Source organism: Dryas octopetala, chromosome 1, assembly GCF_963921425.1.
Source record: "Dryas octopetala chromosome 1, drDryOcto1.1, whole genome shotgun sequence".
Taxonomy (NCBI): Eukaryota; Viridiplantae; Streptophyta; class Magnoliopsida; order Rosales; family Rosaceae; genus Dryas; species Dryas octopetala.
The window spans coordinates 26,188,467-26,207,521 of NC_141366.1; the positions used below are offsets into that span (position 1 = coordinate 26,188,467).

Sequence of the window (19,055 nt, forward strand, 5' to 3'; positions counted from 1 at the left end):
TAGTAGACAGATTCTCTTAGAAGCAGCCACAAAGGCAGTATAAATAACATATCTTTCATTCAGTTTAAACAAATCTTTAACTTGGAAATATTTATACATTCAAGAAAATTTGTAATCTTTATACATTTCAAACAATCTTTCAATAGGCAGTAGTAAACTAATTATTTGTAACTCCAATTTGCTTACTTTGCATCCAATCTAAAAACCCAAACAAATCCCTACACATACTCAAATTGGTTACTAGCATGCTTCTATAAATTTGCACTCATAAACACATAAGCTTTTGACACTACAAGAAAAATTGTAATAGACATTACTTATTTAATATCAATTTTTACATTAACCAATATTGTAGAGTTTTAGATATTGGTTGACTTATTAAATGATATCTAAACTCATTAACATATCACAAATTTTTTTTTTTCCGATATCTAAATTTTGCATTTTTGATTCAATTTTTTTAAAAACCGATATGTAAAACGCCATCTGATACCTATACTTGACCTAAAAAAAAACACAGGATAATTTTTCCCCTAACTTAAAAATTTTGGCTAATTAAGTCACGATATCCCTCACGAAACACACACATTCCCATCGTCGTGCTCTGTAGACATCTCCTTCTCTCTCACCCTCGCTCACACTCACTCGGTCCTTCTCTCTCACTCGATCCTTCTCTCTCCTTGGCATTCTCAGTCGGCCCCCAAATCTTTCTCTCCCCATCGTCTCTCTTTCTCTGCCCTTCACTTGTTGAAATCGACCACCCAAGATATCATCGTCCTCTTAACACTGATCGTCGTGGTTTCCTCCTTTAGTCCGGAAAGTCAATCATAAAGGAGAATCGAAGGAAAACAAATCCAACCCCTTCACCGGCAATCTGAGTTTTCTAGCAGCTTCGAGGTGTTTTTTTTCTCTCTCTCTCTCTCTTCTTTGCAGGGATTTTGGTTTTTATTGGAGATATTTGTCATGGGATGACTATTTCATAGCAATTGCATTTTTATCAGCTGAAAGATCCAAACATCCTAACAGGTAGGTCATATTCTCTGCTCCTTTTTAGCATGCACACCGATGCATTGGCCAATAAATGAGAACAACAATGACAGGTGTTCGAAATTGCTTCAATTTGTGTCTGGCTGACATTGATTGGTGCTGTGGTTTGTATTGATGCTGGATAGGTTGGATCATGCTTGGTGAGTCAAAATGGTGTAATTCTAGGTAAGGATGAGATTATTTGACCGAAATTCTACATCCAAATTACATGGAATTATTAATTACTTCTCATTGTAATGTTTAGTGGTCATATGGTTCTTAGTTTATGGTATCCATTGTCTATCATTTCTATGGTTATTGAAATTTCCCACATGTAGTTTTTTTTTTTTCTGACTTCCCATGCTAATTTGTCTTCCGCAGGATTTGTATATAATGGGTTCCCAAGAGGTTGTTTCGATGACAAGCTTCCTTGGGCAAAGGTTTGTATGTGCTACTTGAAAAAAAAAATATTCATTATGAAGATAAGGTCAGTAGTAATTAGTAAAGCTGTCCTTTCTTCTTTTCAGAAATCCAGAACTGGCCGGGGATCCTTTGGAGACCAAGTATCCGTAAGTGTGTGTGCTTTCTTAAACTCCATTCTTGATTTGTGGTCTGCTGTTTACCGTAAGAATGGGGGTCTGACATTATTTTGGAGCTACATCTATGTTCGTGATTGTTCTCTTAAAAAAATATTTTTCTGTCATCGTCTTCTTTCTAGTGCACTAATCAAATTTATTCTTTCCACCACCATCCCATCATATCCAATACTTGTTCTCCATTGATATACTGATTTATCATTTATCCAAAATTCACAATTAATAAAATTCTTTGAAAAACCCTGGTTCTTGCTCATAATCTCTCAAATGTTTCCTCTGTGACTGAAAGTACTGAGGGAATATTTATTGTCTATTTTTTTTTGCAGAGGCTTTATATGGCCATGTTCCCCTGCAATAAGTGTGCCAAGATAATCATTCAGGTTTATCATTGTGTTCTCTTGTGATTATATTTTACAGTATACGCAACATGAAATGCCCTTGCTTGAGTCATTCCCACATCCTGCTTTCCCTCCCCTTCCTCCCTAACCCACTAAAACTAGCTGTGTAGTAATAAAAGAGTGTAGACGTATGCGAATTACTCAATCTCATGGGTCCCTAATTTGGTAATAAGTTCATACTTTATATACTGTACTTCTTGTTCACATACTCTTAGATGACTAGAATGGTTTACTACTAGTTGACTGGTAATTAGACCTTGGCCATGTGGTAATTGCTTCCATGTCTACTGGAAACAAATTTAATCTTCACCTCAAGTGGTTTTTGGATCCTATATAAGAGATGAATAAAATATGCAATCTTTCTTCTTTCTTTTTATTTTCCACTCTTCTTTACTTGAGCTGCAAATCTGATTTTTTTTCTTTTTTTTTTTTTTTTGCTGATAAATCTGAGTGTTTTAATGTCACAGGCTTATGAAGACTATCGCATTTTAGCCTTTGAGCAGAGTTATCGTTGTTTCCCATTTTCATTTATTGACAAGGTTTGAGTTCCAAACCTGGAATATTTATTGAATTTCACTAACTAAGTTGCAAGTTTGCACCCCCTATGCCCTCCAAAAATTAGGACAAATTACTCGGTGTTATATTACATGTAATATATACATATATATAGTTATAATTGATGTTATTCTTTGGCTAGCCTCATGATTGTTTGTACTGATTCCTCTTAATCTTGATCTTTGCAGCAACATCTTGAAAAAGGTGATAAAAGTATGTTTCTCTGTCTGACTAGTTATTTTATACTATCCATGCCATTCTCTATGTATATATTCTTTCACAGAACATGATAACATTAAATAGTTTTTTAATTACTTGTTTGGTTTTTGTCTTTCCAGTTATAATGCCGCCCTCAACACTTGATCTCCTTGATTTAAAAGAGATGAATTCTTGTTGGATTTCATGAGATCAAAATCTTTCTCTAACTAAGAGCTGGCTTTTTAAAATATAAACCTTTCTTTTTTTTTTTTTTTTGTCTATGTAGTTGTCAAACCGTACATGGTTTTTCTTGTGATAAGAATTCAAACTGCAAAAGTGTAAATTTTTAAACAATAAAAAAACTAGAGTTTAGTGCCTACCTTTATAGTTAATGGTCTTATTATCTTTTTTTTCGTTTTTAGTTTTTTTGAGGTTTTAGGTGTTAGTTTGATTATGCAGAATAGATGAAATGATGTGTAGACAGAGGGGTTGGAGAGAGTTAGCTGTTTTGGAAGATCAAGTTTTAACTCATATATTATAGACTGTGAAACATCTCATTATAGGATATCCATTCAAAGGAAATTGTTCTATCTGCTTAGTAATTATCTAGTGTGTACATGGGCTTTGTGTTTTATTTTCTTTATACAGATAATATCTAGAAATAAAAGTCTCCATTACTTATTAAACTAGATTATGTCCTTTCCAGCATGGAGTTATTGTTTCTTGTTTTCATTCTATATGATTTAAACTTTAAAAAACCTTGTAAGAGTTCCCACTGAAGTGTTTCAAACCAATAATTAATAAATGCCTTGTTATATATTCATCACATTAGTTGGGTTTGGAACGTCTCTTCCTTGGAACTGCTTTTCTTGTCAACTTGTGTGGTTTTCTTATGTACTGCATGTGTGTGTGTGTGCGCGCACTTTTCTTGGAACTGCTTTGGTTTGGGGATTTCGAACTGCAGGGGCCTTTTTATTTCATTAATTGATTCCTCTAGGTACAAGGGCAGAATATATAAATGTCAACTTTGGTGACAATGGCATATATTTTATAACATTGGTCAGATTTTGTTGCATTCTTTTGATTTTGTGAAATTGAGTTACATGCATGTTGAGATATTGAAATTGACATGAATATTATTAATATTAATATTGCACTTGTCTTTAATGTTTGCAGTGGACTAATTTGAAGAACAAGCGGAGTGGTTATACACAAGAACAAATTGATGAAGTTTGGGTTGAATGGGAAGAGTTTGTTACCTCAATTATCTTTAGACCAATTGGTATATATGTGGTAGCTGCATGTTGGCAGTGTTTAGAATAGTGCTTATGAAGATAGATTTTTTGAAGGTGCTTATAGAGATAGAATAGTGAATGGACGCAACAAAACTATTATCTCTCTTAAGAACATGCATCAGTTCCAAGTCGCTGAAACAAGGCAAGCTTGTCCACCAAAAGATACTCACTCTAGGCTTACAAAACAATACTGCCTTGTGCAAAAACCTCATAGACTTTTACTTCTCTTGCCATTTTTGCGACTCCGCGAAGCTTGTTTTCCAATCCATCGAAAACCCATCCAACATTTCCTTGTGGAATGGCCTCATGACAGCTTACACCAAGAAGCTCATGTTCATTGAAGCTATTGAGCTCTTTGAAAGGTTACAGCATTACCCTTTTCTAGGTCCTGATAGTTACACCTACCCAAGTGTTCTTAAGGCATGTGGTGCATTGGGTAGAGTTGGTTTTGGAAAGATGATCCATACCCATTTGATAAAAACTGGTTTGGTATCAGATATTGTGGTAGCGAGCTCTCTTGTGGGCATGTATGCAAAATGCAATGTGTTTGAGTGTGCTATACATCTGTTTGATGAAATGCCTGAAAGAGATGTGGCATGTTGGAATTCTGTAATTTCTTGTTATTATCAAGATGGACAAGCTCAGAAGGCAGTGGAATTGTTTGAAAAGATGAGGACTTTTGGCTTTATGCCTAATTCAGTAACGCTCACAACTATTATTTCATCGTGTGCAAGACTTTTGGATTTGGAGAGAGGTATGGAGATTCACAAGGAGTTGATAAAAAGTCAATTTGTATTGGACTCTTTTGTTAGTTCTGCTCTTGTGGACATGTATGGAAAATGTGGATGTTTAGATATGGCTAAAGAGGTTTTTGAGCAAATAACAACAAAGAATGTTGTTGCTTGGAATTCCATGATTGCAGCATACAGTGCAACAGGTGACAGTAAGTCTTGTATTGAACTTTTCAGAAGGATGAATGATGAAGGAACTAGTCCCTCTTTAACTACTTTTAGCAGCATATTGTTGGCTAGTTCAAGGTCAGCCCAACTTCAACATGGAAAATTCATACATGGATTTATGATAAGAAACAGTATAGAGGCTGATATCTACATCTACAGCTCGCTTATTGATCTCTACTTCATGTGTGGATGTGTCTCATCAGCCAAAAATGTCTTTGAAAAGATGCCGAAGACAAATGTAGTTTCTTGGAATGTTATGATTTCTGGATATGTGAAAGTGGGCAATTACTTTGGGGCTCTGGGCATATATGATGACATGAAAGAAGCTGGTGTAAGCCCAAATGCCATCACGGTAACTAGTATCTTATCGGCTTGTTCACAATTAGCAGCACTGGAAATGGGTAAGGAGATTCACAAAACTGTTATTGATAGTGAGTTGGAAACCAATGAAATAGTCATGGGGGCTCTCCTTGACATGTATGCAAAATGTGGTGTGGTGGATGAAGCACTTAATGTTTTTAATAGATTACCAGATAGAGATCTTGTCTCATGGACATCCATGATCACTGCTTATGGGTCTCATGGCCAGGCCTTAGAAGCTTTAAAACTTTTTGGTGAAATGCAGCAATCTGATGCAAAACCAGATGGAGTTACTCTTCTTGCAGTGTTATCTGCTTGTAGCCATGTGGGACTAGTTGATGAAGGTTACCACTATTTCAACCAAATGACCACTGATTATGGAATTAAACCCAGAATAGAACATTACTCTTGTTTGATGGATCTTCTTGGACGTGCTGGAAGATTGACTGAAGCTTATGAAATTCTCCTAAGAACTCCAGAAATTAGAGAGGATGTTGACTTGTTAAGCACAGTATTTTCTGCATGTCGTTTGCACATAGATATTGATTTGGGTGTAAAAATTGCAAGATTGCTAATTGAGAAAAATCCTAATGATCCTTCAACTTATATTATGTTATCAAATATTTATGCTTCAGCCAAGAAATGGAATGAAGTACGGAAGGTGAGATCAAAGATGAAAGAGTTGGGATTAAAGAAAAATCCTGGGTGTAGCTGGATCGAGATTGATAAGAGGATTCAGCCTTTCTTTGTCGAAGACAAGTCCCACCCACACTCAGAAATGGTATATGAGTGTCTCACAATTCTTACCAGTCACATGGGGAGAGATGAGTTTCCATATTGAGCATTGGGCCTTGGATATACTATATAGAAGCAGTTACTTGTATTTGAGTTCAAGGTGGGAAGGTCAAATATTCCTCAATGAGAGAAACAACATATATGCTAAGAACCTGGTAAGAGGATCCATGGAGCTTTCTGTTCCTTTAGAGGGCAAGGAGATGTATACGGAATTCTTTTGTCAAATCATGGCTAACCCTTTCTCAAAAAGTGCTGCATAGAGTATTCAATGTTTCTTGGATTGGGCAGAATTGTCACTGGACTAAGTCAAAGTTGGAGAGTGACATCCATTACTAATGACATCTACGCTGAAACAAGGAGTGTTAGGAGTAAGAAGATTGGGGTTTAAAACTAAGATGAGTGGTCAACCACTGTTTTCAAATATAACCTGCACCCTGATGCAGAAATGATAGAGAAAAATATTGCAAATCTTGGCATGCACTTGGGGAAGTTGGAGTCCTGCAAGGACTGGACAGAACTCCCACAGAAGGGAGAAAATAGTTTACTCCTTAAATTCTGGTAAGTTCTGGGAAGCCTAAAACAATGGCCACTTTAGATGAGTATCAAGCCTATATATTAATTAAGATTTCTCTTTATGTTTCCTAGTAGATTTTGGATTGAGAGCCTATATAAAGGCCTAATAGCTATGTACTTTAATCAATCTTTTCAGTCTATTAATAAAACCTTGAGTTTTCTCTCAATCTAGTTGATTCCAGTGTTCTTGTTTGGGTTTAAACGCTTGTCAGACCTTGGTTCTAGTTTCTCGCTGCGTCATCATTTATCCAAACCTTAATTCTGTCAGGTTTTCCATACAAGTTGTTATATTAAACTGTTTGTTTATCTGTAGATATCAAAGAGTTTCATGTCATGGAATTTTTATGTTATATCAAAGCGTTTTAATGCAATCGTTCCAACAAGATATTTCATTCTGCACCCAGATTTGATCACTTCATGTGGCAAACAGAGATATAGCAATCAATAAGTAGAAGGTCGAAAAAGCAGAAGCAGTCAACAAATCACATCAGTATGGGAAAGCATCCTTTATCAGTTTACATGGTCAAACTCAATGTTAACTGGTTCGTGGGTTGTTTCGGTACGTGGACACTTCATTTTTTCGGTTGTTTGTTTACATTGCAACTTTGTATTTTGTTTTCTTTTCTTGATACAACAATGAAATTGAAAAGAAGAAGGGTTTGGTATTGTGATAAACCATGTCCCTTGAATTTTGGGAAACTTTATTGAGAATGCTCATGCTTTTTACTACGAAACAGGAGAAACAATGCCTTACATGGTTGATGTTCGTTTGTATTGTAGAAATAAATATGGTGCACTCAAGAGACTAAAAACAATCATTGTTTTTGATGAAGTAGATGGGCAGTAACTTTTTTTTTTTTTGTATATTGCTTGTAGATCTGATTTTCATATTTTAAACTTTACTTATACTTATTTATATTATTATTATGCGCGATGTTCTACATGAATCCACATTGGAAGGACATCATACCAAAGTTGTACAATTAGGACTTCGATATGGTTTTATTCCGTTCATCGTATCGGAGGTTATGTTCCTTTTTGCCTTTTTTTTTTTTTTTTTTTTCTTTTCTGGGCTTCTTCTCATTCTTCTTCGGCACCTACAGTAGAGATTGGAGGTATTTGGCCGCCAAAGGGATTGGGGTTTTAGATCCTCGGGAAATACCTTTTCTTAATACCCCTATTCTCCTTTCATCGAGAGCTGCCGTAACTTGGGCTCATCATGCTATACTCGCGGGGAAGGAAAAACGAGCAGTTTACGCTTTAGTAGCTACCATTTCATCTAGTATTCACTATTTCTATAGTATTTATGGTTCTACCTTTTTCTTAGCAACTGGCTTTCATGGTTTTCATGTGATTATAGGTACTCTTTTCTTGATCATATGTGGTATTTGCTAATATCTTGGTCATCTGACCAAGGAGCATCACGTTGGCTTTGAAGCAGCTGCATGATACTGGCATTTTGTAGACGTCGTTTGGTTATTCCCATTTGTCTCTATCTATTGGTGGGGAGGTATATGAAGGAACAAAACAGTGGATTGAGGAATGAAAGCTTGAAGACAAAGAGAACCGGGATTTTCCAAAGAATTACTGGAGCTTTCCCACTCCCTTTTATTTTTGTGTAAAAAAAAGTCTCTTACACTTTCCTAGCAAATCTCTCTTATTCTGGCACATAAATGAAGGGATCGAAGAGATTTGGCAGATCATGTTCACCAAGAAATGACCCGAAATTTTATCTTGTCTATTTGAGATTGTTCCTTTTAATCGCAATCAAAGATGTTTTCTTGTCTCTCGTTTCTTTTCTGAACAAATCAAAGAACCTAATGGATCAAACTCATCCTTTGCTGCTACGAAACATATCGGCCTTGCGTTGCAGAAGGAACGAGAGAAAGCGTGGGAAGACGTTGCAGATGTCCGGGATGGACACGACTTCTTCTAACGCTAGAAGACCACTGGAAGACAACCAGGACCAGAGCATGCCGTGAAAGAAGCACACTGGGAGAGCGTACTTTGACTGTGTCTTTGAGGCACAGTTGAATTTAGATATCAGGAATGCGAGGTGCAGGAGACCAGGCCGAGAAACTCGGGCAACCACTCCCCAAATTGAAGAAATACGACAGGCTTTGAGACTATTTTCTTGATTTTGTTTAAACAAAGATTAGGTCAAATATCTCTTTCCCTATCCTTTTTTGTTTTTTAAAATTGTTTTGGGTATTTAAATATATATATTTCATTATGTTGGTTTTATTTATTTTTACTTTCCATACTGGCTACATTGTGCACCTTTTGAGTTTATATTTCTTATCTCGATGTCATTTTGTGAGATTTACCTTTTTCATTTTGTGGTCGTGTTTGAAACTTTGAGTATAGGCTCCATTTGTTTTAACTGAAAATAGAATTTCGTGGAAACATTTTTGTAAAGAAAGTTTCTTGACAAAGTTATCTTTGGAAAAAGTTTATGGTTGGTTTGGTAAATTTTAGAATGATTCTTTCTAGAAAATGCTTTTCTTGATTGTGATTTGGTGAAGGCTTTAACTCAACATAAGAGCTGGTAAATTATTTGTCTTTCTCTTAAGAAAACATTTGCTAACAAAAAACCTAAGGAAATGCTCATGTTCCATGTAAAAATTTTTAACCAATTGAAAAATATTTTGCTCAAACAAACATCAAACAGTTTTTCCAAATTGAAAGAATTTTCCACTGAACTATAATATATTGAAACAAACTGGGCCATAAAATATTCCTTTTTGGTTTCTACATTCTAGAGAAAAGAAATGGTTTATAATAATAATGACTACATGAAAGCTGTCTTATATCTTCCCTCTTCTCTCTCTCAATCTCTGGGGGAGAGACGGAAATAAAGAGGAAGTTATATGAACAAGAATCCTTCATCTTTAATGACAGGACCGCCCCCGGACTCCACCCTGAAACCCGAAGAGGTCCTGCGGGAATCCAAATTCAAGGAAAATCCTACCGAAATTTCGACAGAACCTCCCCTGAAAATGGACTAACCCAAAAATTTCAATACCTGTTAAAAGCACTTCTAAACAGCAACCACCTCTACCACAACAAAAAAGGGTCTCAGACCCAACAAATTTCACAGAGAATCCAACTTAAAATTGTAGATGATTATCAGAGCTGCTATCCTAATACAAGGAATTTTTACAAGAATATTAACTGGCGCCTACTGGTCCGAGAAGGAATAGAGATGTAACCGCCTCGACGTGATTGGCTCGACCTCCACCAAAGCTACTACCTGGGGGGAAACAATTTAAGACAAAAGAAAACAAACCATGAGACAAACTCAGTGAGTGGACAGTTTAATGAAAACGAAAATAAAAGTAAACTTCATATTTCAGAAAAATCCTTCAAAACCACGTTTAGCTCTAAGACCTCACGTCACTCTTTGAAATCCCCCAGTTTAAAACCATAAAGTTTATTTAAACTTAAGAAATCCCATAAAACAATATATATCTCTCAAATAACAATTTCTTAAAACAAACGAACTGTAAAACATCGTAACAACAACCTTGATAGATTTCAAAAGAATCCCTCACTTAAAAACATTTTTAATAATTTCTGAAAATAACCAAATTCATTTTCCACCATGCTATATACCCTGAATAATCCTGGCCATACACACGCGTGGAGTAAATCCAACACGTGCAGGCAATATCCTAGCCATACACACGCGTGGAGTGAATCCAACACGTGCAGGCAATATCCTGGCCATACACACGTGTGAATAAATCAGCACGTGCAGGCAATCCTGGTCATACGTGCACGCAGAGCAGCCCCCAAAGGGCGAAGCATCCCGACACACGGCCCAAAGCCTATATGTGTGCCATGATGGGTCCCAAAGACCTATGTATCTGATAACCTGGAGGGTACTGCAAAGGGTGGTTTGAAAACCATTTTTCCATAGCCCAAATAAATCCTTTTTCCACCAAAAATAAAAATAATCGTACTTTTCCAAGAAAAACTTTAAATCCATAAACATAAATTCATAGCTCAATTTAAATTCAATAGGCATAAATCTAATCCATTCTTTTCGATCAAAACCCAAGTAATAAATGAGCCATATTTAATAGGAAGCTAGAGTTCTTTCCAAAAAGGTCCATAAATTTAAACAAACCATCAAATAAAATTATGTTTTAAAACTTATATACGAGAGTATTTGAAAACCCGAAATTCAACTCCGTCCACCAAACCCCACATCAAAATCAAGATTTATTAACAACAGTTAATTCAAAGGAATTTCATAAATACATTTGAAAACCAAGAATTCACCCACATTCATTATATCTCAATCAAAACTCAAATAATCAATAATTAAATTCACAGATTTTATAAAAACAAATGTCCACTCACAGTGAGAATCCTAGCTTCGATCCTCTGCCGGATCGTCACGAGCCACGGTCGTCTCGCCTAAAATAAAACAATAAAACATAAGATTAGTCTCGACTTAACGACGTTTAGAGTGTGTATAAAACCTAAGCGTCCCACCCGACTCTCGCTTAAACAACAATTAATAACTACTCTTCTTAATCCATAAACATCCTCTCATTTCCCTGAAAACTTCCCAACTCAACTCAACATCACCCACACTTCCAAAACCAGTCATAAACTTAATAGGAATCTGCGTATGGCTTATCTCGATCAGGAAAATCGTCCTAGACGACAACACAATAGCCCCCAAATCCGAAAACCCAAGCTAACCCGAAATGGCATCAAAATCCCCAAACTCAATCTTCCATATAAACTCAAAATTAAGCAGCCACAACACAAGATATTGAAAGCCCATTGAGAGGGAGAGAAAACCCACCTGAAAACAAGTTGGATGGAGGCCGGAGGTGGTCGAAACCGACAAAGAGAGGAGGCGGCAGCTGGGTGGTTTTCTGGCGAGTTTTCGCGTGCAGAGGGGCAGCTCAGCAAAGAGGGTGACTGGGAGGTGAAGGTCGGCTTGAGGGGGAGGTCGCCGGTGGTCAGTGTCGGCGGGAGAGTCGCCGGATGTGGGCTGGGTGGCTAGGTTGATCGCGCGCAGGGGCTGGGTGTCTGGGTTGATCGTGCGCAGGGGCTGGCTGGAGGAAGAACCGGTAAGCTGACCAGCGTCGGGGAGACACGCCGGTGATCAGGGTCGGCGGGTGGTGACCGGACTTGGTCTCAGCTGGTGTGTGCAGGAGGTTGTCGAAGAGAAGAGAGGAAGAGAGAGTGCGGGGAGAGAGAGTGTGCGGGGAGAAAAATAAAGGGAGAGAGAGTTCTAGAGAGAGAGAGGGAGTTGTAGAAAAATCTAGAGAGAGAGAGAGAGTGAAATCAGAAAGATTTTCTGATTTTGGGTATTTAAATCCCACTTTGGCAATTTTACAAAATTGCCCCTCACTTCACATGTCCGTATCTTCCAAACCGTAACTCGGATTGGCGCGTGCCGCGTGTCTATGAAATCGTGAGTTCGAAACCTATCTAACGGACCCAAAGTCAAAATCAAAAGCCCTTTTATTTTAAAAGTCAAATTTTGGTCAAGCTTAAATTAAAACAAAAATAAATATTTAAATCAAAACCCTTTTTATTTTCCAAATAAATCTCATAATCTTTAAAATGCAAATTCCACACCTAAAAAAAATCTCTTAAAAACATAGTTAAATAAAAATTTAAATTTCTAGTGAAAATTTGGGTCGGGTCGTTACAACCTTCCCCCCTTATAAAAATTTCGTCCTCGAAATTTAGTATAAAATTTTAATTTAAGTGAATTGTAGTTGTAAACTTCTTATCACCCATCAAATCAAACCTCATTTCAGGAACCATAAGTTAAAACATGTGTGAATTTTTGGCATTTTCTTCCGTTCAAGAAAACCAAGGATATTCAAACTAAGGAAATCGCTCCACAACGAACCTAAATAAATTAAGCCTCAAAAATAAAAACTTGAAAATGTGACTGAAACGCCAAACCCTAGATAAAGTTTTTGGGAATAAAACCATTACGAAATAAATCCATTTAAAACCTTTAAATCATTTGAAAACCACTCTAACCCACAAATCGAGAAAGTTTATCTCTTATCTAAAATATCGTATCATGCTCAAAGATGGACAACGTACCCATGATGACGTCCGGTAAAATCAACGCGTCCTGTCATGGCAAAGACTCTGCCCTGAGCTCTGGGGCGTCCTAGCTGACCCTTCTGTTGTTCTCCACCTCTACTGACGTGGCTGGACTTGCACCACTACGCTTCCGCTGCGCCACTCTGACTAACCCTTTGATCTATAAATGCATCAAATAGTACTCTAAATACCCTATGCTCATAACCTCGAAAAATTATTACTAAACTCAAACACCCAAGTACTTCACGATCTCAACTCCTTATGTACTGATCAAAAATTATTCTTGAAGTGCACGAGTCAAAGCTGAAATACAGACGTACCGTAATCGTAACACTCACGATATTCGAGTAAACTGTACCCCCAAAACTTACCACAAACTTCTTGAGGTCGGCCACGTCGAGGAGGCATGTCCACACAAGCTGAGGAAAACCTTTCCATACCTCGAAGAATGCACACGAGGTGCGAAGTCTACAGGAACTCAACCTAATGCTCTGATACCAAGTTGACAGGACCGCCCCCGGACTCCACCCTGAAACCCGAAGAGGTCCTGCGGGAATCCAAATTCAAGGAAAATCCTACCGAAATTTCGGCAGAACCTCCCCTGAAAATGGACTAACCCAAAAATTTCAATACCTGTTAAAAGCACTTCTAAACAGCAACCACCTCTACCACAACCAAAAAGGGTCTCAGACCCAACAAATTTCACAGAGAATCCAACTTAAAATTGTAGATGATTATCAGAGTTGCTATCCTAATACAAGGAATTTTTACAAGAATATTAACTGGCGCCTACTGGTCCGAGAAGGAATAGAGATGTAACCGCCTCGACGTGATTGGCTCGACCTCCACCAAAGCTACTACCTGGGGGGAAACAATTTAAGACAAAAGAAAACAAACCATGAGACAAACTCAGTGAGTGGACAGTTTAATGAAAACGAAAATAAAAGTAAACTTCATATTTCAGAAAAATCCTTCAAAACCACGTTTAGCTCTAAGACCTCACGTCACTCTTTGAAATCCCCCAGTTTAAAACCATAAAGTTTATTTAAACTTAAGAAATCCCATAAAACAATATATATCTCTCAAATAACAATTTCTTAAAACAAACGAACTGTAAAACATCGTAACAACAACCTTGATAGATTTCAAAAGAATCCCTCACTTAAAAACATTTTTAATAATTTCTGAAAATAACCAAATTCATTTTCCACCATGCTATATACCCTGAATAATCCTGGCCATACACACGCGTGGAGTAAATCCAACACGTGCAGGCAATATCCTGGCCATACACACGCGTGGAGTGAATCCAACACGTGCAGGCAATATCCTGGCCATACACACGTGTGAATAAATCAGCATGTGCAGGCAATCCTGGTCATACGTGCACGCAGAGCAGCCCCCAAAGGGCGAAGCATCCCGACACACGGCCCAAAGCCTATATGTGTGCCATGATGGGTCCCAAAGACCTATGTATCTGATAACCTGGAGGGTACTGCAAAGGGTGGTTTGAAAACCATTTTTCCATAGCCCAAATAAATCCTTTTTCCACCAAAAATAAAAATAATCGTACTTTTCCAAGAAAAACTTTAAATCCATAAACATAAATTCATAGCTCAATTTAAATTCAATAGGCATAAATCTAATCCATTCTTTTCGATCAAAACCCAAGTAATAAATGAGCCATATTTAATAGGAAGCTAGAGTTCTTTCCAAAAAGGTCCATAAATTTAAACAAACCATCAAATAAAATTATGTTTTAAAACTTATATACGAGAGTATTTGAAAACCCGAAATTCAACTCCGTCCACCAAACCCCACATCAAAATCAAGATTTATTAACAACAGTTAATTCAAAGGAATTTCATAAATACATTTGAAAACCAAGAATTCACCCACATTCATTATATCTCAATCAAAACTCAAATAATCAATAATTAAATTCACAGATTTTATAAAAACAAATGTCCACTCACAGTGAGAATCCTAGCTTCGATCCTCTGCCGGATCGTCACGAGCCACGGTCGTCTCGCCTAAAATAAAACAATAAAACATAAGATTAGTCTCGACTTAACGACGTTTAGAGTGTGTATAAAACCTAAGCGTCCCACCCGACTCTCGCTTAAACAACAATTAATAACTACTCTTCTTAATCCATAAACATCCTCTCATTTCCCTGAAAACTTCCCAACTCAACTCAACATCACCCACACTTCCAAAACCAGTCATAAACTTAATAGGAATCTGCGTATGGCTTATCTCGATCAGGAAAATCGTCCTAGACGACAACACAATAGCCCCCAAATCCGAAAACCCAAGCTAACCCGAAATGGCATCAAAATCCCCAAACTCAATCTTCCATATAAACTCAAAATTAAGCAGCCACAACACAAGATATTGAAAGCCCATTGAGAGGGAGAGAAAACCCACCTGAAAACAAGTTGGATGGAGGCCGGAGGTGGTCGAAACCGACAAAGAGAGGAGGCGGCAGCTGGGTGGTTTTCTGGCGAGTTTTCGCGTGCAGAGGGGCAGCTCAGCAAAGAGGGTGACTGGGAGGTGAAGGTCGGCTTGAGGGGGAGGTCGCCGGTGGTCAGTGTCGGCGGGAGAGTCGCCGGATGTGGGCTGGGTGGCTAGGTTGATCGCGCGCAGGGGCTGGGTGTCTGGGTTGATCGTGCGCAGGGGCTGGCTGGAGGAAGAACCGGTAAGCTGACCAGCGTCGGGGAGACACGCCGGTGATCAGGGTCGACGGGTGGTGACCGGACTTGGTCTCAGCTGGTGTGTGCAGGAGGTTGTCGAAGAGAAGAGAGGAAGAGAGAGTGCGGGGAGAGAGAGTGTGCGGGGAGAAAAATAAAGGGAGAGAGAGTTCTAGAGAGAGAGAGGGAGTTGTAGAAAAATCTAGAGAGAGAGAGAGAGTGAAATCAGAAAGATTTTCTGATTTTGGGTATTTAAATCCCACTTTGGCAATTTTACAAAATTGCCCCTCACTTCACATGTCCGTATCTTCCAAACCGTAACTCGGATTGGCGCGTGCCACGTGTCTATGAAATCGTGAGTTCGAAACCTATCTAACGGACCCAAAGTCAAAATCAAAAGCCCTTTTATTTTAAAAGTCAAATTTTGGTCAAGCTTAAATTAAAACAAAAATAAATATTTAAATCAAAACCCTTTTTATTTTCCAAATAAATCTCATAATCTTTAAAATGCAAATTCCACACCTAAAAAAAATCTCTTAAAAACATAGTTAAATAAAAATTTAAATTTCTAGTGAAAATTTGGGTCGGGTCGTTACATTTAATCTTATTTAACTTATTTACTTTTGGGTAAGAATAGCCATTCTGCTATGAGTGTAGCAATCCGGTACATGTACATCCTGTAATTTGTATTATTGTTAATTGACTTTTCTTTTTGGTAAATATCTGAGGAGCTTTGTCCTTTAATCTTAACCAAATGAAGCTATTGTTTGATGATAGAACATTATTTTTATATTCGTTCTTTCATGGAAAATTGACATTTTTTTTTTTTTCTCTTAATGATATGTGCTTCAGAACTAAGTGCTTATGTTTTAGTCTCTACAAGATAAAAGAAAATATAAAGGAGAAACAATGGCAAGCCGTTTCACTGGGGGACAGCTGATCATTCCAAATGAAAATTTGAAAATTCACCTCAAAGGTATTGGTAAATTCATCTTTAATGTTGTCATATCATTCTTTGAGGATAGCATTTTTCTTATACCTTGACTTTACCCCAAAATAATTTGTCTCACTAAATTGAATAAACGTGTTTTGTAGTGCCCGATGCTGATTGAAAGACCAAGAGTTTTAAAACTACTACAAAGAAAGGTGGAGTGGGGTTTGGTACTCGTAAAGCTCGTTATGACATTACAAATAAATCCTCCTTTCACCATGAAGCTTCATCAAAGAAAAAGACTTTATAAAGAGGATCTTAATGTAGCTGAGGAAAGGTTTTTGCTTGATCACAAAAAATGCATTCAAGCACAGAAAGCCACAATGAATACATTGTACTTGGATTCATATGGTCCTTCCAGTGCAAGGTAACTATATCTTTCATTCTAACATTCATTAACATTTTTTCCTCTATTAATATTGTGTGTGTATATATATATATTATTATTTTTTTTAAATTTTTTTTTTTTTCAGAATATGTCTCAAATTCTTAGTTTGAGTTCTTTTTCCTATTTCAATACACTCCTAAGAGAAACTTCCATATTCCTCATAGAGATGTTATTCCTACTCCTTATTTCTTTGCTTTTTAAATAAGTATATATAAGGCCATTAGGGTCTATTAGGGAGTGTGGCTTTGTGTGGGAAACACATTATAAAGTTTAGGGAACCAAGAGTGTAAAAGCGCTTTGGTGTTTTGGGGTTTTTGGTTGTGAGTGAAAGTGATGTTTAAAGCTTTGGAATCTTCTTTTTCTTATCAGATCAGAATTACCACGCTATCTGCAATCATAGACATAGGCTAAAAGTTGAACCACGTAATTCTCTTTGTCCTCTGTGATTGCCTGGGTTTGTTTCTTATTAATACTCTTGTTTTTGGATTTTCCATACTAAAACTCAAGCTATGCTCTTCGAAACAAATTGGTATTGAGCTTTGGCTGATTAGTTTTCAATGGTGGAAACAAGTTCAAAATAGGGAAGTTTAGTGTAGGAGATGGCTCTAGTATGTGGCTTGTAAAATGCAAGGATGAAATCATAGATAATACACAATTCATTTCTTTTTGTGTCTGACAAATGAGTTTGTGTGAGAGGTTTCTGAAGAAGATATGCCTTACAGAATGTGGAAGAAATTAGAAAGTTGGTACATAACTAAATTTCTTACCAATCAATTATATATGAAGAAACAGCTATAGATGTACACTGCAAATGCATGAAGGTGAACTTATGGAAGAGCAGTTGGATGAGTTTAATCAGATTATCTTGGATCTTGAAAAATATTGATAATAAGTTGATGAAGAGAACCAAGTTATTATTCTTTTGTGTTACCTTCCAAATTTTCATTGATACGTTGATGTATGGCTGAGGGATTCTTCTTATGGTAGAAGTTAAGGCAGTCCTAAACTTACAGAATTGAGGAGGGTGCATGAGAAGAGAGATGGAGGCTCTGGTGAGGTTGGTAGGAAAGGGAAGAACAGAAAAAAAATGACTCTTGTAGGAATGTATGAAGATAAAAAGTTTCGAATGAAAATTTTTTACTGGAATTAGTGAGCTAAGATATTCTTGTATATTAATTGTAATAAGTACATAGATGATTTAGTATCTTTCTCGAAAAAATAAATAAATAAATAGATGATTTGAAATGAAACTGAAATTATCACTATTATTTTTCTTAACTCCCTTATAAAATTATCTATTCAAATTGGTATGTGCAATTGTTTTCACAAGCATGATTCCTGTAGTCACCTTATTCTCTCAGATTCCATATCAACTGCTGAATAAATGGAGTCTGAACAAGCAAAGGTATGCCTTCTTTTTCCTCTCCAGTTTTATGTAAATATACATTTCAAGGCCACGATCATTTGATACTTTGTGCAGTTCTGTTAATACACGTTAGACTTGTATATGATTCTCACATTTTGCACAAATGCTTTTGATCCGATTTTTTTGTTTTAAATTATTATTTTTTTGGTCATGGAGGTCAGTGGATATACTCCTTTACATTAAAACGACAGAATTATCATCCCTGCAATATCTGGCACTAATGTAGCTAGATTATTTATTTATTTATTTAAAACTTAAGGATGCTAGACTTTTCATTTATTATTTTTTGTGTAATGTGATTTTTTGTACTTTAGGATGATCTTGATAGCCCTCACTGCTATCCTGAACCAGAAGAGTTGCTCATGTCTGAGCTTTCTGATTGGTTAGAGGCTTTGACTCGATGGATCTCTCCTCCACATTCTCCATCACGTTGGGTCAGTTGAATTTGTGCTGAGGCAAGGAAATGATTGAACACGACCTGGCCTGTTCAAATCAAATGTAAATTTATGCTTGATCTCTCAATGGCAGCTGTTCACTAATTTACCTTGTGGCTTGCTCTTTAAAGAAAAGACCCTATATGATTCACATTTAATCCCATGAATTGAAGCTATTGTAAATAATATATATATGTATATATATTTTTTTTTTCTCTCTTGCTTTCAAGTAATACAATCTTGATATCAGAGATTATATAGTTGAATTGGGCAAC

At 36.9% G+C, this 19,055-nt stretch overlaps 3 protein-coding genes across 3 annotated transcripts; all 3 read left to right on the forward strand.

Moving 5' to 3' along the window:
* Positions 1–594: 594 nt before the first annotated feature.
* Positions 595–6,974, forward strand: LOC147299453 (Tetratricopeptide repeat (TPR)-like superfamily protein). The gene is made up of 7 exons (XM_086250223.1): positions 595–1,212; positions 1,408–1,466; positions 1,554–1,595; positions 1,949–2,002; positions 2,488–2,559; positions 2,764–2,788; positions 3,950–6,974. The coding sequence occupies exon 7, from the start codon at positions 4,147–4,149 to the stop codon at positions 6,226–6,228; it is 2,082 nt and encodes a 693-aa protein (XP_086106349.1). The 5' UTR covers positions 595–1,212; positions 1,408–1,466; positions 1,554–1,595; positions 1,949–2,002; positions 2,488–2,559; positions 2,764–2,788; positions 3,950–4,146; the 3' UTR covers positions 6,229–6,974.
* A 707-nt stretch (positions 6,975–7,681) lies between these two features.
* On the forward strand, positions 7,682–16,870 carry LOC147299454 (Cytochrome c oxidase, subunit III). Its single transcript, XM_086230657.1, is given in 5 exon segments — positions 7,682–7,801; positions 7,804–7,888; positions 7,891–8,914; positions 16,394–16,517; positions 16,637–16,870. Coding segments are annotated over 3 exon segments (588 nt in total). The 3' UTR covers positions 8,274–8,914; positions 16,394–16,517; positions 16,637–16,870.
* LOC147299455 (protein PATRONUS 2-like) lies at positions 16,451–18,959 on the forward strand. The gene is given in 5 exon segments (XM_086230667.1): positions 16,451–16,540; positions 16,657–16,760; positions 16,762–16,899; positions 18,538–18,568; positions 18,661–18,959. Coding segments are annotated over 5 exon segments (492 nt in total). The 3' UTR covers positions 18,790–18,959.
* The last annotated feature ends 96 nt before the right edge of the window (positions 18,960–19,055 follow it).

Excerpts from the sequence above, each read along its gene's own strand:
- LOC147299453 (XM_086250223.1), top strand. The coding sequence starts at position 4,147 with ATGGACGCAACAAAACTATTATCTCTCTTAAGAACATGCATCAGTTCC.